General features: G+C 38.0%; 1 protein-coding gene across 3 annotated transcripts in view; it reads right to left on the bottom strand.

Annotated features, from left to right (window-relative positions):
- ZFYVE9 (zinc finger FYVE-type containing 9) overlaps positions 1-23448 on the bottom strand; it is a 186261-nt gene that overhangs the window by 89648 nt on the left and 73165 nt on the right. For all 3 annotated transcript variants that reach the window (XM_018044123.1, XM_018044125.1, XM_018044130.1), the window contains exons 3-4: positions 14486-14591; positions 8003-10098 (exon numbers count right to left, since the gene is read on the bottom strand). In XM_018044123.1, coding sequence (XP_017899612.1) covers positions 8003-10098; positions 14486-14555 — 2166 coding nt within the window. In that variant the 5' untranslated portion in view covers positions 14556-14591. The remainder of the gene's footprint in view (positions 1-8002; positions 10099-14485; positions 14592-23448) is intronic.

The raw sequence follows: 23448 nt of genomic DNA, 5'->3' as shown, positions 1-23448 counted from the left end.
TTTATGTAAAATATAACATTTTGTAATTACATGTAGAAATGTTCTGTATACATTAAATACCTATAATCCCCACTGTGTAGAGGAAGGTACCTTTCTAGAGCTATATTAAAAATAATCTAGATCAGTTTTCAATACGCCATTTTGATGTTATACATGTCATCAAGCTATCTGCTTTAAACTATATGTGATGATCATTTGCATGTAAAAGTATTAGTACTATTGGAAATGAATAAAAAAGAACAGTAATTGCAAAACATAATCCCTAGTATAGCCCATTAAGTGGTACTGTAATAAGCAGCATTCCAATCAAATTAAGATGACTTCCAGAAAACACACTTTGAGCACAGCACATTACAAAATGTTTAATGGCATATTTTTCCCACAAAGTGACCTTGGCTAATCAAGTATGTTTAATAATAACTTTACAGAGATAAATCAGTGCTAGCACAAACCTTATCATTTCCTTTTCTTTCTTTTTTAAACACAGAAGTTCACACAAGATTTCAGAGCTGTAAGGAAATAAAATCTATGCAATCCCTTCCTTTTACAGCAGAGGAAACAGAAGCCCAGAGCTGTTTCATACTCATTCCACTGTTCTTTCCATTCTTCCTCTCCTACATTCCTCTTCTGTGGTCTGTCTATTCAAATCACCATCTATCCAAACATAGCAAAAATCCATCAATTTTGAGTTATACTGTTAAAGTCAACTAATGTGGAAAAAGTAGTGAGTAAACTGGAGTGGTATATCTCTCCTCACTCTTTGACCTGGCACCCACATTGTTCTTTTCTTAACTTGTAGTCCAAGACCTAATAGTGAAGTAAAACCTAAAATCCTGCTATCTTTGCTATACTCTCCCATCCACTGATAGCACCAATCACTTAGCATTTTTGTCTTCCTTTCAAATTCCCAGTCCTTTACCACTATCCAAAACTAGTGTTCACCCAAAGACAATCACTTAGATTTCTAGTAAGCAATCCAAATACTGATAAATTTTGCTACTATGTCCAGTGTGGTAAAAAGAGCAAGGGGCTTTGGAACTGAATAAACTTGTGTTAAAATCCATGCACTTTCACTTATAAACTCTACTTTCTGAGGTACTTTTCTCCTCTTTAACTGTATCTCAGAGAACTGTGTTTAGTTTAGACCAGATAAGCCTAGTATATAGTAGAAGTGTTTAAAAAAATGCTATTCTCATCTTGCACACTGTCCTAAACAAATACACAGTATCTACATTGTGAGTATCAGTTCAAGAACTTATTTTCATGTCTATTTCAGTAGATAGAATAGTCATTAACCAGCTAGCATCTCGTAAATAACAACCAGCCACATCACTGATGGTAATGGATAAAGTGTGATAAAACCTTGTGAATGACCAAATAAAAGATAAAAAACTTTTTTTTCTTTTAGCAATTCTTTTCCACTTTCAAAAAGCTCTTTCCTGTACTCTTAAACTCATTAGCTTCCCTTAGGCCTTTCAAGTCAAATAATCAAATAAAAAGGGGTCAAATACTTACAGCAAATGGAACATAACGGGATGAATAACCGTGATCTACTAGATTCAGTGTTTTCCATAGGAAATAAATATAGGTATATAAGGACAATGACCACTTGAACTTAGAGGGCTAAGTTCATTAGATTTACAATGATCATTAGAACTTTTCAAGGAAGGAATTCTCTGTACTCTTTTTTTTATTGGTCTCACTGCACAGCTCACAGGATCTTAGTTTCCCAACCAGGGACTGAACCTGGGGGCACAGCAGTGAAAGCCCCAAGTCCTAACCACTGGACCAGCAGGAAACTCTCTTCTGTATTCTTTCTATTCTGTAATTTATTACTTATCATACAGGAGAAGTAAAAGATTATGCTGCTGTATGGAACAATTATATGAATTAATATTGCATGAAATCATAAAATAAAACCCATTTGCTAAGCATTTTAGAGCATGACATAGTTTTCCAGTTAACAATGAAGAATGGAATCCAGGTGTTTTGATGTCCACTATAACAATGCAGAAATAAACTGCAATATTTTAATATCTTCCTAAATTCAATTATATTCTTCTTAAAGACAATATATCAAGATAAATGTAACAATATCTGTAATTCTACTCATCAAGAGCTGAATATATGCCCTAAGTGGAAGTGAAAGTGAAGTCGCTCAGTCGTGTCCGACTCTTAGCGACCCCATGGACTGCAGCCCACCAGGCTCCTCCGTCCATGGGATTCTCCAGGCAAGAACACTGGAGTGGGTTGCCATTTCCTTATCCAATGCATGAAAGTGAAAAGTGAAAGTGAAGTCGCTCAGTTGTGTCCAACTCTTAGCGACCCCATGGACTGTAGCCTACCAGGCTCCTCCATCCATGGGATTTTCCAGGCAAGAATACTGGAGTAGGGTGCCACTAAGCTTTGCTAAATAATTTCCCACAATTTTCTATTAACTCCTTCTATATTCAAGTGTATTTTTATCACAGCCTATTCTTCTGTTTCAGACTCAAATTGAAGAAAGTAGGGAAAACCGCTAGACCATTCAGGTATGACCTAAATCACATCCCTTATGATTATACAGTAGAAGTGAGAAATAGATTTAAGGGACTAGATACGATAGATAGAGTGCCTGATGAACTATGGAATGAGGTCCGTGACATTGTACAGGAGACAGGGATCGAGACCATCCCCATGGAAAAGAAATGCAAAAAAGCAAAATGGCTGTCTGAGGAGGCCTTAAAAATAGCTGTGAAAAGAAGAGAAGCGAAAAGCAAAGGAGAAAAGGAAAGATATAAGCATCTGAATGCAGAGTTCCAAACAATAGCAAGAAGAGATAAGAAAGCCTTCTTCAGCGATCAATGCAAAGAAATAGAGGAAAACGACAGAATGGGAAAGACTAGAGATCTCTTCAAGAAAATGAGAGATACCAAGGGAACATTTCATGCAAAGATGGGCTCGATACAGGACAGAATGGTATGGACCTAACAGAAGCAGAAGATATTAAGAAGAGGTGGCAAGAATACACAGAAGAACTGTACAAAAAAGATCTTCACGACCCGGATAATCACGATGGTGTGATCACTTATCTAGAGCCAGACATCCTGGAATGTGAAGTCAAGTGGGCCTTAGAAAGCATCACTATGAACAAAGCCAGTGGAGGTGATGGAATTCCAGTTGAGCTATTTCAAATCCTGAAAGATGATGCTGTGAAAGTGCTGCACTGAATATGCCAGCACATTTGGAAAACTCAGCAGTGGCCACAGGACTGGAAAAGGTCAGTTTTCATTCTAATCCCAAAGAAAGGCAATGCCAAAGAATGCTCAAACTACTGCACAATTGCACTCTTCTCACATGCTAGTAAAGTAATGCTCAAAATTCGCCAAGCCAGGCTTCAGCAATATGTGAACCGTGAACTTCCTAATGTTCAAGCTGGTTTTAGAAAAGGCAGAGGAACCAGAGATCAAATTGCCAACATCCGCTGGATCATGGAAAAAGCAAGAGAGTTCCAGAAAAACATCTATTTCTGCTGTACTGAATATGCCAAAGCCTTTGACTGTGTGGATCACAATAAACTGTGGAAAATTCTGAAAGAGATGGAAATACCAGACCACCTGACCTGCCTCTTGAGAAATCTGTATGCAGGTCAGGAAGCAACAGTTAGAACTGGACATGGAACAACAGACTGGTTCCAAATAGGAAAAGGAGTACGTCAAGGCTGTATAATGTCACCCTGCTTATTTAACTAACATGCAGAGTACATCATGAGAATTGCTGGGCTGGAAGAAACACAAGCTGGAATCAAGATTGCCGGGAGAAATATCAATAACCTCAGATATGTAGATGACACCACCCTTATGGCAGAAAGTGAAGAGGAACTAAAAAGCCTCTTGATGAAAGTGAAAGTGGAGAGTGAAAAAGTTGGCTTAGAGCTCAACATTCAGAAAATGAAGATCATGGCATCTGGCCCCATCACTTCATGGGAAATAGATGGGGAAACAGTGGAAACAGTGTCAGACTTTATTTTTGGGGGCTCCAAAATCACTGCAGATGGTGACTACAGCCATGAAATTAAAAGACGCTTACTCCTTGGAAGAAAAGTTATGACCAACCTAGATAGCATATTCAAAAGCAGAGACATTATTTTGCTGACTAAGGTCCATCTAGTCAAGGCCATGGTTTTTCCAGTGGTCATGTTTGGATGTGAGAGTTGGACTGTGAAGAAGGCTGAGTGCTGAAGAATTGATGCTTTTGAACTGTGGTGCTGGAGAAGACTCTTGAGAGTCCCTTCGACTGCAAGGAGATCCAACCAGTCCATTCTGAAGGAGATCAGCCCTGGGATTTCTTTGGAAGGACTGATGCTAAAGCTGAAACTCCAGTACTTTGGCCACCTCATGCAAAGAGTTGACTCATTGGAGAAGACTCTGATGCTGGGAGGGATTGGGGGCAGGAGGAGAAGGGGATGACAGAGGATGAGATGGCTGGATGGCATCACGGACTCGATGGACGTGAGTCTGAGTGAACTCCGGGAGTTGGTGACGGACAGGGAGGCCCAGCGTGCTGCGATTCATGGGGTCGCAAAGAGTCGGAGATGACTGGGCGACTGAACTGAACTGAACTGATTCTTCTGTAAAATGATTTCCCTTTTCCTACTCCTAATTCTCCACTTGTGTTCTGCTGTGATCCCATTCTCTTCACATACTTTGGAATTTTGATCCATAAGTTATATCCACTTTCTTATCCCCTTCTCCAAATAGTCATTTTATCTTTTAGCAGGGGGCAGAAGGGGAGATACGGTATGCTCACAGGGCAGCATGCGGGATGGGACCCAAGACCCCTGCAGCAGAAACACAGAGGAGTCTTAACCACTGGACCACCAGAGAAGGCCCAAATGGCTGCTTTTTATATTACAATTTTCCTGACTCCTCCTTCCATTCTTGGAAAAGTTAAGCTCCCCTGCCTTACTGTTTCTAAAGCATTTTGTTTATACTGCTATTATAAATGAGGAGACACGCTAGGAGAAGCAGTTATGACAGAAGGAAAGAGTCCTAGCTTTTCCTCCAAAGGTGGCTCTACCACTTTCAAGTCGTGTGACCTTGGATATATTCCTTGACCTCTCTGAGCCTCTAATTCTTGATCTGTCAAGTAGGAAAAAATTAACCACCCATTCTACAAGATGAGAATGAATATAAAACACACATAACTGACTCTTAAAATACTGTTTTATAAATTGTATGGGATGGTCCAATTTTCTACTCAGATCAGCAGTTCACTATTTTTTTTTTTTAGGATTTTTGCAAAATTACAGGAAATCCAGATATTCCTCACTCACTGAAATCAATCCTTCTGATTAAAAACTCTATGGGGTCATACATTCTATCTCCAAATCTCCAGCACTTAGCCCAGAAACTTTCATACAGTAGATGCTTAATATATGCTTGTTACAGTAAGGAAAACTTATTGCCTATAGATATTAAGTTTTAAAAATTATTGGAAATTACTGGATAGTAGAAATATTAAAATGGTACAAAATAAACTTTTTTCGACAGCAAACACTATTTTACAAAATCACATTGCTTAGGATATTTTTCCAGCTATCTTCCAAGTATCATTTGATTAATTTACTGTCTAGAAAAACTATACCCACATTTATAAGCCCCTGTCTTCTGAGATGCTCAAGGATTTTTACAGACATTATCTCAACAATCCTCAGAATACCCCTGAGGAAAATGGAGATGGAAAGAAAAAAAGATGGAATATGAATCCATAATCCATATGAATTATAAATTCTACAAATTCCACTCAGCAAAAATTCCCCATGTAATTTTTCAGCTTATGTGCATTTTTATGCCACCATTTTCTTTCTGAATCCACCTAAGTCACCTATTTAGTCATTACATCTGAATATGCTGGCCTGGAACAAAAGCATTTTTATTATTTGCTTAAGAGAGCAAAACTTTCACAAAGTGTTACACAGAGTAAGCAAAACATAGAACAGAAACAAAAAAAATGATGCCTCTAATCCCCTAACAGAAAACTAACTGTTCAGGCTACTGACCACAGGTTTACTTCAGATTGCAAAATATTTAGGAATTAGACACATTATTTTCTTCAAATTTTAATAATCAGAGACTAACAGACCAGTCACAATTTTAACAACTTTCTGCTCCCTGCTATTTGGTTCATTTGTTCTATGACTTTATAGTAGCCCTTGTTGAATGTCCACCCAAGAACCATTCTTCCCCTTTTCCTTTGCCATTGTACTAGATATTCTGGAACTTTCTGTACACATATTTTTGTCTCCGCCCCCCAAATATAACTATGACTCGAAAAAGAGTTGAAGGCTATTGATCCCTGTGACGTTCTAAGGATAATTGATATTCCTTAGTTCTCTCAAAATTCTGTTAGCTAATAACACATCAATATACTAGGTTTTTTTAAAGTGAGAACTATAAACAAGAAGGAAATAGGATTTTGTATTTTTTTAATATTCTTTTCATTATCTGAGCTTTCTGGGGCTAATGCTGCCTTATTGGCTCAGCCCCAGGGGGTGAATCACAATTGATCTTTGCCAATCCTGGCAATTCTGTTCCCTGTTGTCAGTCATTGGTCTAAATTGGACCTGTGGTCTAGAAGCGGCCAATAAATTGAAAGAAGTTTCTGGGGTTTCTTTCCTTCCTGATGAGAGGGTGGCAAGAGAAATAGGCTTTTTTGCCACTGACCAGCTTCTCTGTACTTAGGAAGTCGTCAGGTTGGACTTCATGCTTAAAGCTGTGCCACAGTATATTGAGACCATGAAGGGAAGACCAAGAGAACTTCAGTAACCCTGACTCTACACCCAGACACAGCAGAGTCTCTATTTTCAGGCCTCTTGTTATGTGAAATAAATGTTATTTTTGTTTGAGTCACCGAGAGCCAGATAGTCTGTCCCTTGAAGTTGACGGCAATCTAATTAATTCAGACAGATCAGTAATCAGGCAAGAAGAGAAACAGAGGTCATTTACTGAGTACTTACTACTACATGTAATTTCATTTAATCTTCAGAGCAGTCCAATGAAAGTTATCTTTTGGTTTGTTTTCTTATGACAAGTTTGGCACATGGCACTAGTGGTAAAGAACCTCCTGCCAGTACAAGAGATGTAAGAGACATGGGTTTGATCCCTGGGTTGGGAAGACCCCCTGGAGAAGGAAATGGCAACGCACTCCAGTATTCTTGCCTGGAGAATCCCCTGATAGAGGAGACTGGCAGGCCACAGTCCACAGGGTTGCACAGAGTCAGACACAACAGAAGCAACTTAGCATGCACGCAAAGCTTAATAAAGTTATATAGTTAATAGTAATAAAGCTGAAGTTCAAATCCAGACCTGACACAAAACCTTACATTACTTTAAAAAATACAAAATCCTATTTCCTCCTTGTTTATAGTTCTTGCTTAAAGAAATATTAGTATATTGATGTGTCACTAGCTAACAAAATTTTGGGGGAACTAAGGAATATCAATTATCCTTATTACATTGTCACAAGGATCAACAGCTTTCAAGTCTTCTGAGTCAAAGTTATATGGGGGAAAAGACAAAAATATGTGTACAGAAAGTTCCAGCATGTCTAGTACAATGGCAAAAATTCTATAGTAAAAACTGGGATGGATTCTAAGTATAATTACTCAAGAATTAAAAAATATAGTCAATTATAAACATTTCTTAAATTTCTTAAAATCTTATTCAGAAGAATAATTTCCTCGTTTCAAGCTATTCCATTAAGCAAGTATCAATATAGAAATCAAAGTTCTCATCTCTTCATGAAAACTGATTCAGCTTAAATCTTCACAACAACAAGAAAATTATATAAACACTAAGAATCAGCGAGGCCATTTTTCATTTGGAAATTTACTAGAACTGTATATTCAAAAGCTATTTGTAATCTCATCTCAGCCTTAAGCATGCTCCCTATATTACCTTTATTAAGTTTTAATTGAGCGTTGTAAAATGCACGTGCCAGATTCCTGACACACACAACTTACCTTCCCACATGCTCTGCAATGATGCCTCCTTTTGGTGAATGTAAACCTGGCTTCACATTTCATGCAGTTTGGAGCCTGAGAATCTGGTACCCACACTGGAGCCACTTCACCCAGAGTGGTAAATGGCTTTCTAGCAGAAATTCCAAACTGACCAGCTCTGAGATCATTATCTGGGCTTTCTGGAGCTAATGCAAGGCACGGTCTACTGGATATCCCAGATTCATAACTTTCTAAATGGTCCCCATTTGTATCAGCAATAGAGATGTTTCCCGAAGACGCATTGCACACATTGGTTGCTGAATTTTCCCCTAATTTTGCTTTCCCAAGAACATCATTTTTGTTTTTAGTGGTATTTCCACTGTTCGCAGGAAGGTCATTTTGTAAATGGTCTGATAATGGCTTTGGAATTTGAAGTTTAAGATTAGAAGGTTGCTTGGGTCTTGCACCACCAAAAGGAACACTGATAGATTGCAGGTTTGCTACTATCTTGGGGGAAGATTGCCCAAGCACTGATGGAACCTGGCTACAGAAATTGTGTAAATAGTTTTTCTTCGTTAGGTCACCAGTGCTGTTTAAAAGTAGTCCACTCCCTTCTGTGGCTTCATTTCCTCTCTGTTCATAAATATTTGAGTAGCATTCCGATTTGCTCTCCTCTATTTCCTTTTCTTCTGTTACTGAATCTTCTTTGGAGGGTAAAGTCTTTGGAACAAAACAAACAACTGGGCTCTGCATTCCATAGGAATCACAACAATTAGATAGTGAATTTGCTGCTGGTGTATCTATAACAGTGGAGAAATCACATCCTTCACTTTCATTCATGCAAGTTCCTTTTAAATCTAGACCTGCTTCTGCCGTTCTATCACACGCTCCACTATCATCACAGGTGTCTTCAGGCTGATTCATCTGCAGGAACTTCTCATTTTCTTTTTTTACTTGGCTCTCATTCATCTTGTTTGGTTTAGTCAACTTCCAGTTAGTCATCTCCTGAGATTCAGAGAAATGCTCTGTCATATTAACAAGTTCTTTAGTGCCAAGAATTTCTTCATGTTTACAGCCTTCCTTGTCATCAGCTTTAACCTCACTGGGCACAAGACAATCTGAAACCCGTTCAGAGTTATCATCCCTGCCAGACCCATTAGGCATGTCAGTTTTGAGAAGTAAAGGTGAAGCAGACTGGGTGGATTCTTCAGTTGTCCTCTCCTCTGCTGGCTCTTTTTTCATCAAAATCTCCTCACTCAAGTGAGAAAAGGAGTTTGGACTCCCCAGGTCTGTCCTAGGAGAGCTGGTTTTGCCAGTGAGAATCTCATCTGGGGTAGCGTCCTCTTGCTTTACAGCAGGACCTTCCTCTGTTCGCTGGGATGAGATTACTGAATCTAGTGTTAAGCTTGTAATCACAGACATGGAGGGGTCTCTGTCTATATTTTCATCATCCTGTAACTGTGAAGGGGAACAAACACTGGCTAGATTATCAGAAGTAGTACATATATACTTATCAGAATCCCCCTCTGGATTTGGTCTATTCAACGGATCCATTTGTTTCTCTGAGTTCATATCTTTTTCAGTGGACCCATTTATACTAAAACTAAACTGATCAGTCTGTCTGTTTTCATTATCCAGTGAACAGCTAAAAGCATTCTTGAGGGACTGACTATTATAATTATTACAATCCTGCAAATCGCTTTGTAATGTCCTTTTATCACAGTTATGCATGACAGCTACAACAAGAACGTTCTTCTCATCTGGCAGACAAGCTAGGTTTCCACATTTCTTCTCTCCCACTTCGACAGTACTGCATTGATCATCTCGACTACAGTTCCTCTTAATTAACTGGTCTTCTGTAACCGCATTTTCATCAATCCACATTGTGTTGATCTCTGGATTCAGACTACAGTCTTGTCCATTAGCACAGTGGTCCTCTCCCTCTGTGTTAGGAGGAGCTGAATGAGCCAGAGAGAAGACTTTCAGTTGTGGCTGTGACTCAGAAACTGTAGGTTCATCCACACTGGTCAGTGCAGAGTTAAATGACAGCTGACGAGAAGGAGGATCTAGAATCTTATTCCACTTTGTATCCAATAAAATAGGAGAAACGGTTTCATCTGAAAAAATAAATAATTACAATAAGTTTGTTGGTAACATTGATAAGGCTAGGACTAAGTTACTGAAATACACTTGCAAATGTTCTCTGAAAGTAAAATCTACCTAGGATATGTGAAAACAGAATATTCCTAGGATATGAAGTTTCTGATTTTTAGCTATGGATAAGAGAAAACATTTAAGACAGTTCCCTGAATTATATATCACCAAATGGTAATATCTCAGAACATTTCAAACAACAAAAGAATTCTACCTCGATCTAGTTAACATAATTAGTGACTGGCAGGCTGTCCTTTGAGCTGAGCAGGGGAGTGCAGTAATCGGGTAGGCCTTGGATAGGCTAAGCACAGTATGGGGTAGGGGCTAATCTAAAGTGAAAAACAAATTAGAACAGTGATGAGGATATAGTAATTGAGTGGAAAGGAAACAAAGGAATTTTCTGTGGAGACAGAAAGTTCTATAATCTACATCATGACTAAGATGTGGGTTATATGGATATATCTCTTGGTCAAAACTGTACATTTAAGATCTATACAATTAATGTATAAATTTTACCTTTAAAAATCTGTAAAAAAAAAAACAACAACAATGAAGCAGGGAGTAAGAAATAAATGAAGATATATAAATGAAAAATGGCAGCATGTCACTCACTACTGAAGCTGTGTAATGAGTACACAGGACTTTATTATACTACTCTATTTACTTTTGTATATATTTGAAATTTGTCTGCAACAAGTTTAAAAGTTTCCTACAGTATGTGAAATTCTGCTTATAACCATGTTACAATACATTATTTCTTAGGTTCATAATTGTACTGAGGAAATTGGCAGAAATTCTGCATTTGCCATATTAAATCAACGGTTTTATACTCTATCAATAATCAAAATTTCATTTAATGTTTTTTTAATAGATCATAACTATGATGGCTACTTTCCCAAGTTATAGTGCTATGTGTATGTCTAATTAGAGAAGTCAGAAACAAAGCACTTTGCAATTATTGCCTTTCCTGCTTTCTTCCTAGAGTAAATCTGATAATCACAGCCCTGAAATTACATAGATACAATCTGCTCTCAGGGAAGTCCCTTCCTCTAGTAGCAACATTAATTTTTAAGGTTTCCTTAGTACTTTGTTCATATCTCTATCAAAGCATTTATTACACTGAAATACAATGATTTACCTGACATTTTCAGGCAGAAACCATTTCTTCCCATCAGTGTTAGTCCTAGCTCTGCAGAGCACTTGATTATGTAATAGGTACACAATAAAAACATTCTGATAAATATGCAGTAGATACACAATAAAAACATGCTAAGTGATACCACAGTAAAAGCATTGAGGTTGAGGAATATGAGATTGAATGATAGCTCTGGCCTCCGAAAAGCACATAAGCTGGAAAAATAGGAAATAGATACAGCAAACATGAATATCTAATTAGTAGTATATGATAGATTAAGTATTTGAAAACTACTATGTAGTAGTAGAAAATAAAATTAGTATAAAGATATTTCACAGGCTGATGCAGCAAACCTGAATTCATGGAAGCAGGAGGATATGTGCTGGGCTTCAAAGACAATTTTACATAAACTTGGAAACAGGACATATATAAAAGAGAAAAAAGGAAAAGTACAGCCCCAAGCACAAGAATCTGAAAGAGCAATTAAGTAAACCAACTTGAGGTGAAAAAAGAATTAGTGTAAGAATGTAGTGAAAAGAAGCTAGAAAGGTCAGATTGCAAAAGCCATTAAAAAAATTCAGATTGCATGGAGAATGGGATTAATATACTCTGACTGCTAAATGTTAAATCCTGAGTTCCCCAAATTTGGGCTAGCAGAGATGTGAGATTTGGTAACATGTACTTCCTTTAAGAGATTAAGAGATGGCAAGAATACACAGAAGAACTATACAAAAAAGATCATAATGATCAGAATAATCATGATGGTGGGGGTCACTCATCTAGAGCCAGACATCCTGGAGTGTGAAGTCAAATGGGTCTTAGGAAGTATAACTATGAGCAAAGCTAGTGAGGTGATGGAATTCAACAGAGCTATTTAAAATCCTAAAAGATGATGCTATGAACGTGCTGCACTCAATATGTCAGCAAACTGCTTGGAAAACTCAGCAGTGGCCACAGGACTGGAAAAGGTCAGTTTTCATTACAATCCCAAAGAACAGCAATTCCAAAGAATGTTCAAACTACCGTACAATTGCACTCATTTCACATACTAGAAATAGAAGGGTAATGCTCAAAATCCTTTAAGGTAGGCTTCAGCAGTACGTGAATCAAGAAATTCCAGATGCACAGCTGTACCAGAGTTCAAATTGCCAACATCCACTGGATCACAGAGAAAGCAAGGGAGTTCCAAAGAAACATCTACTTCTGCTTCATTGACTACACTAAAGTCTTTGATTGTGTGGATTACAACAAACTGTAGAAAATTCTTAAAGAGATGGGAATACCAGACCACCTTACCTGCCTCCTGAGATATCTGAATGCGGGTCAAGAAGCAGCAGTTAATTGAGATACAAAACAATGGACTGGCTCAAAATCGGGAAAGGAGTACATTGTACAAGTCTGTACATTGTTAAGTCTGTGCATTGTCACCCTGCTTATTTAACGTCTATGCAGAGCACATCATGCAAAATGCCAGGCTGAATGAATCACAAGCTGGAATCAAGATTCCTAGGAGAAATATCAATAATCTCAGATATGCAGATGATATCACTCTAATGACAAGAAAGTTAAGAGGAACTAAAGAGCCTCTCGATAAGGATGAAAGAGAAGAGTGAAAAAGCTGGCTTAAAACTCAACATTCAAAAAACTAAGATCATGGCATCCAGTCCCATCATTTTATGGCAAATAGATGGGGGAAAAAATAGAAACAGGGGCAGATTTTATTTTCTTGGGTTCTAAAATCACTGCAGCCATGGTGCAGTGCAGCCACGAAAAGACACTTGTTCCTTGGAAGAAAAGCTATGACAAACCTAGACAGTGTTTAAAACCTAAAAAGCAGAGATATAACTTTGCCGACAAAGGTACAGATAGTCAGAGCTATGGTTTTTCCAGTAGTCATGTATGGATGTGAAAGTTGGACCATAAAGAAGGTTGATCACTGAAGAATTGATGCTTTTGAATTGTGATGCTGGAGAAGACTCTTGAAAGTCCCTTGGACAGCAAGGAGATAAATAAAACCAGTCAATCCTAAAGGAAATCAACCTTGAATATTCACTGACACCAAAGCTGAAGCTCCAATACTTTGGCTACCTCATGCAAAGAGCCAACTCACTGGAAACTCCCAGAGCCAACTCCCACCCTGATGCTGGGAAAGACTGAGGGCAAGTGGAGAATGGGGTGACAGAGGATGAGATGGTTGGATGGCATTACCAACATCATGGACATGAATTTGAGGAAACGCTGGGAAGACAGTGAAGCCTGGCATGCTACAGTCCATGGGGTCACAAAGAGTCTGACACGACTGAATGACTAAAGAACAACAACTGAGATTTTTTAAAAACAGTTCAAAACAGGACATCCCTAGTGGTACAGTAGATGGGAGTCTGCTTGCCAATGCAGGGAGCATGAATTCAGTTCCTCACATACACAGAGCCTGTGCTCCTCAACAAGAAAGCCACTGCAGTGAAGAGCAGCCTCTGTTTGCCGCAACTAAAGAAAGCCCACACACAGCAATGAAGACACAGAGCAACCAAAAAGTTAAAAAAAAGAAAAAGTTCGAAACAAATGATCAGCAGAGTTGCAAAAAATCTGGCTTCTGAAATCATTCTCCTTTAAAAGGAGCTATTTTTGGTAAGCAAACACTATATTTCAAGAAAGTGACAATTTTTACTGACTCAACAGGAATATTTTGCAAATCAACTATGTAGAAAATATTCTACTAGAACCTACAGAAGTTGCAAAGAGACCGAGGTAAAGAACTATACTTTTATTAATGAGAGTCAGCGGTATTCTAGAGACAGTATTCACATGATTATGTGTAACATTTGTGTGGATGACAAAAAACTGCGATACAAGCAGGGAAGAAACCAGAGAAGAGAGTGAGAAGATACTTGTAGAAATGATCCAAACTGAAAGGACAATACACTTTCACTTGATATTTATAAAGCCCAACTACATATACCTAATTAAATCCCAAAATAATAGGTTTCAAATTTACATGAATCAGGAATTAGCCTAGGGTTATGGGTTAGCTTAGTATCTGGCACATAGTTAGGGCTAAAAAAGTGTTAGTTCTTCCTCCTAGTATTAATATATAACACTATCATCAATAAGGCATTGGACCCAACTTTCTCTGCTTTAGTACTGCATCCTCTTATAATCCCACATTTTCTATATCATAAATGCATTCAAATAGTGTCACCAAACTAAATTCTCACCTTCGTTTTGTTCAAATTCATCTAACACCTTGTCCAGGTTGTAAGCTTCTGCTTGGAAGTAATTCTCCATCGGTGAGAAAACACCACTCAAGAGACTTATTTAAATCTAGAAAAAAGATCAAATTTTATTATATGCCCAATTATTAAAATATAATATATAAATATTACAACTGATAAAACAGAAATACAAAGGAGCATAACAGACTACAGTGAATAAGTATATTCTAATAAATTGGACAACTCAGAATAAATGAATAAAGTCCTAGTCACATACATCCTACCAACACTAAATCATAAAAAATAGAAAATATGAAGAACAAACCGATTACTAATAAAAGTGACTGATAACATCACTATTTAAAACCCCCCCCCATAATATACTCTGTGGTGCCAAACTATACTACAAAGCTACAGTAATTATAACAGCACAGTAGTCACACAAAAACAGACACACAGATCAATGGAACAGAACACAGAACTCAGAAAAAAACCCACACTTGTATGGATAATTAACCTATAACAAAGGGAATAGGGCAAAGACAGCTCTTCAATAAATGGTGTTGGGAAAACTGGACAGCTACATCCAAAAGAATCAAACTGGACTACTTTCTCATGCCATATACAAAAATAAACTCAAAATAGATAAAAATACTTGAATATAAGACCTGAAACCATAAAACTAAAAGAAAACATAGGTAATATACTCTTTGACATCAGCCTTAACAATATTCCTTTGGCTATGGCTCTTTAGCCAAGAGAAACGAAAGTGAAAATAAACAAATGGAGCTACATCAAACTAAAAAGACTTTGCCCAGCAAAAGAAACTATCAACAAAACAAAAAGGCTGCCTATTGGATGGGAAAAGATCTTGCAAATGATATGACCACCAAGGGGTAAATATCCAAAATATACAAAGAACTCATATAACTCAACATCAAAAAAATAAACAACCACATTTAAAAGTAGGCAGAGGATCTGAAAAGATATTTTTCCAAAGAAGACATAAGATGTCCAACAGGTACATGAAAAAATGCTCAACATCACCAATCATCAGTGAAATGCAAATCAAAACCACAAAGATATCATCACACCTGTCAGAATGGCTATCATCAAAAAAGAAAACAAATAATAAGTGTTGGTGAGAATGTGGAGAAGAGAGAATCCTTGTATAGTACTGGTGGAAATGCAAACTGATACAGACACTACAGAAAGTATGGAAGCTCCTGAAGGAATTAAAAGTATAACCACCATATAATCCAGTAATTTCATTGCTGGGTATACATCCAAAGAAAATAAAATTGCTAACTGGAAGAGAGTCTGCACCTCCATGTTCACTGCAGCATTAGTTACAATAGCTAAGCCACAGAAACAATCAGGTCAACATATTTACAATGCATCTACTGTATGCAGGGTACCAGGATCAACTGAAGTCTCAGATACGAGCCCTAACATCAAGACTCTTATCATTTACTTAATGATAAAAAATGCTAAATGAGAAAATTTAAATATTAATCAAAATGATTTTCATAACAACACAGCTAAAGAAACTAAATGATTAATCTGTCAAAATTAACAAGTGAGTATTACAGAGTAAGTACTATAAAAGTTCAAGAAATGGATCAGCTCATCAGTTTGGATGGTCAAGGAAGGCATTATTTATGGATCTGAGCTGGGTCTGGAAGGATGGATAAAATTGTAACAGTCTTCTACATGGGAAGATGCACAAGTGAAATTTCAAACAGGGAGAGACATACTAGGAATGGGCAATTATTGAGGAATCAGTGAAATTGGAACAAGGATTTATTTACATGGGTTACAGCAGGACACAGCTGTAATGACAGGCATTATATTATGGAAGCCCTGGAATGTAAATTTGAGAAAGGTATTGTTTATACTTTAAACAATAGTAAGAATTACAGCATAATGGACAAGAACATAAACTCTAGGACTAGACCGTCCAACTTCTAATCCTAGTTTCTAATTCACTTGCTAACTACTTGACCTTAGGGAAGTTACTCAATTTGTGCCTGTGTGCATGCTCAGTTGTTCATTCAGTTGTGTCCGACTCTTTTTGATCCCATAGACTGTAGCCCACCAGCCTCCACTATCCATGGAATTTCCAAGGCAAGAATACTGGGGTGGGTTGCCATTTCCTTCTCCAGGGGATCTGTCCACCCCAAGTATTGAAACCACATCTCCTGCGTCTCCTGCAGTGGCAGGCCAAATCTTTACCACTGAGCCACCTGAAAAGTCCAGTACTCAAATTACCTGTGACTTAACTTTTATCTGCAAAACTGAGTAATAACAGTATATACCTAAAGATTAAATAAATTAACACAGATAACACATTTAAAATACTGTCTCCCACATGATAAATGCTTCATCAGTAATTAAGTTTTTAAGTTGATCCTTGGAGTTGATCCTTTTATTATAAAATAAATAATCTAGCAACAGTGATTACACAGGCTAATTTTACAGTCCTATCCTCCCTTCCACTAATATTTACTGAACACCTATTATGTGCAGACACTATGCTTTGTGCTGGAACACTACTTGATATACATTTCTTCAATGTCTCATGCTCCTTTTCTCTCTGAGACCTTTTATCTGTCTCCAATATACACACTCCTTGCCAAAACAGTGGGCCAAAAAGTTTTTTCAGTTTTTTCCCTAAGATGGCTCTAGCAGCACTTAGTTGTCTTTAACTTCATTTAAAACAATTTTGTTAAATTGCATTGTGACAGCTGACATATCAGAGTGTACCTTAAAAAAACTGTCCCAGGTGCCTTTTACAGTCTTCTGGGGAATTAAAATTTTTTCCATTAAGAAAGTTTTGTAAAGATCGAAATAAATAGAAATTCAAAGGTGCAATGTCTGGTGAATACGGCAGGTGAATCAGGACTTCCCAGCCAAACTGTAACAGTTTTTGCCTTGTTGTTCAGTTGCTCAGTCGTGTCCAACCCTTTGTGACCCCATGGACTGCAGCATGCCAGGCTTCCCTGTCCTTCACCATCTCCCAGAGCTTGCTCAAACTCCTGCCCATTGAGTTGGTGATGCCATCCAACCATCTTGTCCTCTGTTGTCCCCTTCTCCTCTTGCCTTCAACCTTTCCCAGCATCAGGTTCTTTTCTAATGAGTTGCTCTTCACATCAGGTGGCCAAAGTATTGGAGCTTTAGCTTCAGCATCAGTCCTTCCAGTGAATATTCAGGATTGATCTCCTTTAGGATTGATTGGTTTGATCCCCTTGCAGTCCAAGGGACTTTCAAGAGTCTTCTCCAACACCACACTTCAAAAGCATCAATTCTTCAGCATTCAGCCTTCTTTATGGTTCAACTCTCACATCCATAAGTGACTACTGGAAAAACCATGACTCTGACTATATGGACCTTTGTTGGCAAAGTGAAGTCTCTGCTTTTTAATAATGCTGTCTAGGTTTGTCATAGCTTTTCTCCCAAGGAACAAGTGTCCTTGCTCCTAGTTTTTGCCTAGTCATCAAAGAAACATTCACTCTTATGTTGTCCTGATGGAAGATTAAGGGTGAATATGTTACTCAATAAATTTCCTGGTGAAAATGTAAAATGTGTCTTCTAGTTTCACTTAAAACCTGAAGGAATTTTTTGGCCAACTCTACATCTTTAGTTCTTAGCTCAAATACTACTTTCACAAGAAGTCTTCCCTGAATCCCTAGAAAAGGTGATCTCTCTTTATAATCTCTCAAAGCACCCTTACCTTTCCCTTTATAATAATTATCACAGTCTTATTATAAATATATATTGGTGTGACTGTTTGATTAATGTCAGTCTCTCCCACCACAACATAGACACCACAAGGCACCCACTAAACTGCAGTCAAATGCTCCATCCCTGAGCTATAATCCCAAGACACCTACTAGACAGTGGTCACCATGTGACTGTCACAGAACCTAATGTGGCACCTATTTCACAAACACCTGTGAAATAAATAAACAGTATAAACAGCCATTCAAGAAACTGTATTGAACTCCAACTGTAACTACTGATTCAGGCAAGCATCAAACATGGATGCCTAAAACCTTTAGGTAAACAGTGGGGAAGAAAATTTTCACAATGCTTCAAAATATCATTCTATAGATGATTTATTAGTCCCAAGGGAGAAAATGGACATTTACAGTGAAAAGATATAGTAATCACTCGCTTAACCAAATGAACAAGTTTAGCATCACCAACAGTTTAACAAGCTGACAATATGCATCTGATGTGACACGATAAATTTAAAACATTTACCTACAAGGTATTCTTTGTCAAATTGTTTAATATGAATTGAATCCTGAAAAACCAGACAAAAAAACAAACTAGACAAATGTAGAATGTGAGGCTTTCTAAGACAACTGTCCTGAATTCTTCAAAAAACTCAGTGTATTCAATTCTGAGTTGAGACAGACTAAAGAAATGAAATAACCAAATGTTATGCATGAATACTAACTGGATCAAGGAAATATACATATAAACTACACAGCAAAAAAAATGACATTTAAGGGATAATCAGGGAAATTTGGACTATACATTAGTGATACAATGAATAAATAATCATTTCCTGGATGGTGAAAGTATTTAAATTTTGTAGGAGACTATCTTTACTCTTAAGAGACACCTACTGTATCTATTTGGGGAAGAAGTGTTATGTTATTTGCAACTAACTTTCAAATAATTCAGGAAAAAAAATAAGTGAATGTCAGTGTGAGTGAGTGGCACCGGTGAGGGGGAGAGGAGAAAAGTGCTCAAGAAAGAGGCAAAACAGTAGAAATTGATAAACCTGGTGATGGATATTTCTGTACTATTCTTTCACCATATATTCTTCATTATACTATTCTTTCAACTTTTCTACAGGCTTGAAATTTTTCAAAAGAAAAGGAAAAAATTGTACTGAGCTTGTGGTGGAAAACATTTCTTTCTACTTTGAATACAGAAACTCTAGATAAAAAACATTATTTTTAAAGAGTTTATACAGTGAAATTCAAAACCAAGAAAGAGAAATATGCCATTAACAAACAAGAGATCAAGCCACAGCAATGAGTAAGAACTGAAGGGTAGCAGTCACAGAGGTTACAACACTAGGCAGCAACCTTCAGACCCAGGATTTGAAAACTAGAAAGTAGAATGGGAACCACTGGCTGTAAACTTCTAGAAGTTTCTGCATTACAGAGGGCCAGACTGGGCTCTCTGCATAAAGCCAGGAGCTGAAGGAAAAACTGCCCCAAGTGGCCCCAAGACTCAGCAATGGTGCCCGATGGAAAAAAGTGCCAATAAAATCAACCTGCAGAAATTAGAATTCGTAGCCTGCCCCTCCCTCAGGATTGGTAATGATACTAAGTTTTCCCATTCATGAACGTAACATGGTTTATCTCTATCCTTGCTCAGCTCATTTCCTCCTGTGATTTGTAATTATGTTTTTAATTTTAAGAAGTCATTAAATATGTGACAGTGGAGAGAGGAGAGTTCACATGACTATAAAGGAGAAGCACAAGGGAGATACCTGTGGTGACAGAATCGTGCTATATCTTAAACTGCAATGGTGGTTACACAAACCTGCCTGTGATAAATGGGACAGAACTATATACATTCATGAATATGCACACAGCAGCATTATTCATAAAAGCAAAAGCGTAGAAACAACCAAGATATCTCTCAAGTGATGAATGGACAAATAAAATACTAATTTCCTAGATTTTATATTTTCTCTAGTTGCATACGATGTAACAAATGAAAAAAACTGTAAATGAAGGATACACAAAAACTATACTGTTTTTGCAATGTCCTGTGAATTTATAGTTACTTTAAAATAAAAGGCTTAAAAAATAAAAATAAAGGGGAAAAATTTTAACAGTTCAATAAATAGGGAGCAGACGAAGAGGGCATCTGTGTATGGGGGGAGTCAGAGCCCAAGTGTGGCAAGCAGATGTCCTTACGTGGGGGTGGCCCAGCATAACGAGTCACGGCCCCAAGAAGGAAGGAAACTGCAGCACAGCCCAGCGTGGGTTGTTAAGAGTCCCCGAGAGGTGAGGAAGGCGTCCACTTGAAGGGGATGGTCTGGCAGAGAGACAGCACAGTGGGTAAGATGGCTTCGCAGGCAGGAAGGGTGAGGAGGAGATCTAAGAGGGTAGTGCAGGGGGGCAGGTCACAGCCTAAGCAGGACTAGAAGGACCAAAGGGAGAAGCCAGTGATAGGGCACAGACTACATGCAGAGGGATGAGTCAGATAAGCGAGGACATAAAGGGTAATAGGAAGAAGGTTTCTCACTGGTGGAGAAGGCATTAACACAGGGGAAAACTGAGAACAGGAAAGAACACCACAAAGTAAATGTGGAAAAAGAGAAAAATACAAACAACCCTGCAGTGTTGGTTTGGAATCTGAGTTGTCAGTTTGAGCTCATGGATTTCGAGAAGCATACTTATAGTAGTAAGTAAACACAGTTTTGGTATTCAATAAACATATTTCTGGCAATAAACACAGATCTAAGTGTGTGTGTGTGTGTACACATATATTCAAAGAACCTTGGAGCAGCAGACCCCAACCTTCACTTAGCAATGAGCATACCTAGCACCAGATTTGATTTATAAATATTGTTATTCACTAAAAACAGCAAGAGCTCCATGGAAAATGCCTGATTCTAAAGCTGAAATAGAAAAAATATAAGAACTTTGATGAGGATGGAGAGAAACATGAACCCTCACACATAGCTGGGAAGAAAGTAAAATGGTGTGGCAACTTTGGAAACCAGTTTGGCAGTTCCTCAAAAAGTTAAAAGGAATTAACCACAAGGCATAGCTATTCCACTCCTAGGCTTATTCCCAAGAGAAGAGAAAACATCAGTTCAGTTCAGTCGCTCAGTCATGTCCGACTCTTTGTGACCCCACGAATCGCAGCACGCCAGACCTCCCTGTCCATCACCAACTCCCGGAGTTCACCCAAACTCATGTCCATCGAGTCGGTGATGCCATCCAGCCATCTCATCCTCTGTCGTCCCCTTCTCCTCCTGCCCCCAATCCCTCCCAGCATCAAAGTCTTTTCCAGTGAGTCAACTCTTTGCATGAGCTGGCCAAAGCACTGGAGTTTCAGCTTTAGCATCAGTCCTTCCAAAGAACACCCAGGACTGATCTCCTTTCGAATGGACTGGTTGGATCTCCTTGCAGTCGAAGGGACTCTCAAGAGTCTTCTCCAACAACACAGTTCAAAAGCATCAATTCTTCGGCGCTCAGCCTTCTTCACAGTCCAACTCTCACATCTATACATGACCACTAGAAAAACCATAGCCTTGACTAGACGGACCTTTGTTGGCAAAGTAATATCTCTGCTTTTGAATATGCTGTCTAGGTTGGTCATAACTTTTCTTCCAAGGAGTAAGCGTCTTTGAATTTCATGGCTGCAATCACCATCTGCAGTGATTTTGGAGCCCTCAAAAATAAAGTCTGACATTGTTTCCACTCTTTCCCCATATATCTGCCATGAAGTGATGGGACCAGATGCCATGATCTTAGTTTTCTGAATGTTGAGCTTCAAGCCAACTTTTTCACTCTCCACTTTCACTTTCATCAAGAGGCTTTTTAGCTCCTCTTCACTTTCTGCCATAAGGGTGGTGTCATCTGCATATCTGAGGTTATTGATATTTCTCCCAGAAATCTTGATTTCAGCTTGTGCTTCTTCCAGCCCAGCATTTCTCATAATGTACTCTGCATATAAGTTAAATAAGCAGGGTGACAATATACAGCCTTGACGTATTCCTTTTCCTATTTGGAACCAGTCTGTTGTTCCATGTCCAGTTCTAACTGTTGCTTCCTGATCTGCATATAGGTTTCTCAAGAGGCAGGTCAGGTGGTCTGGTATTCCCATCTCTTTCAGAATTTTCCACAGTTTATTATGATCCACACAGTCAAAGGCTTTGTCATACATTCACACAAAAACTTATCTGTGAATGCTCAGAACAACATTATTCATAACACCAAGAGGTAAAAATGATTCAAAGATCTATTAATTGATAAATGAATAAAATGTGGCATTATATATTAACAAAATATAATAGTGTATGATAATTTAAATGGATAAAGTTTTGCTATATGCTATAACATAGATGAAGCTTGAAAATATCATGGTAACTGAAAGAAGCAGACACAAAAACCTACAGATTACATGATTCCATTTATATGAAATGTCCAAAATAGGCACAGAAACAAAAAGTAAATTAGTGGGTTGCCAGCAGCTGGGAGGAATTGGAGGGAAATGGGAGTAACTGCTAGCAGATACAAGATTTCTTTTTGGAGTGATGAAAATGTTCTGAAATTAGATAACGGTGATGACTTCAAGACTCTGCAAATATATAGAAACCACTGAACTATGTATTTTTAAAGGGTGAATTTTATGGTATGGTATGTGAATTACATTTCAATTAAACAAAAAAGAAACAAGAAGTGTCCAAAAATGATGGGGACATATCAAAGGACACAGAAATCAGCTTGAAGGAGCTTCCACTGACCTAACCAGAGAGATTCTAAACATCAAAGTAAATAAGGGTAGCAACAGATTATAACCACTGGCTTAAAAAAAGAAAGTAATGAGTCTTTACAACATAAATGACTGAATTCCAAGTGTAATGAGGAATGGGGTATTTATATAGTTTCAAAATTCCTCTCCACAAAAATACTAATTACAAAAAACAAGGAGTCATTTCAGAGGCAAATCTTGGCAGATGTCACCTTTCATGAGTGATCAGAGTGAATGAACATCATCAGTAATAGGACAAACAAACTTCATGCTCCCTGACAGATCGCAATAAAAAGGACACAGCAATGTCCACACTAGGGGAGGTTGGGAGAGGATCTGGGAGGAGGGGGAGGGCAATATGAGGTATATGGTAACTCCCCGTACTTTCTGCTCCATTTTTCTCTGAACCTAAAACTGCTCTAAAAAAATAAAGTTTACTGAAGAGAGAT

This window comes from Capra hircus, chromosome 3 (assembly GCF_001704415.2).
Source record: "Capra hircus breed San Clemente chromosome 3, ASM170441v1, whole genome shotgun sequence".
NCBI lineage: Eukaryota > Metazoa > Chordata > Mammalia > Artiodactyla > Bovidae > Capra > Capra hircus.
This window is presented reverse-complemented; position numbering and strand designations above follow the sequence as displayed.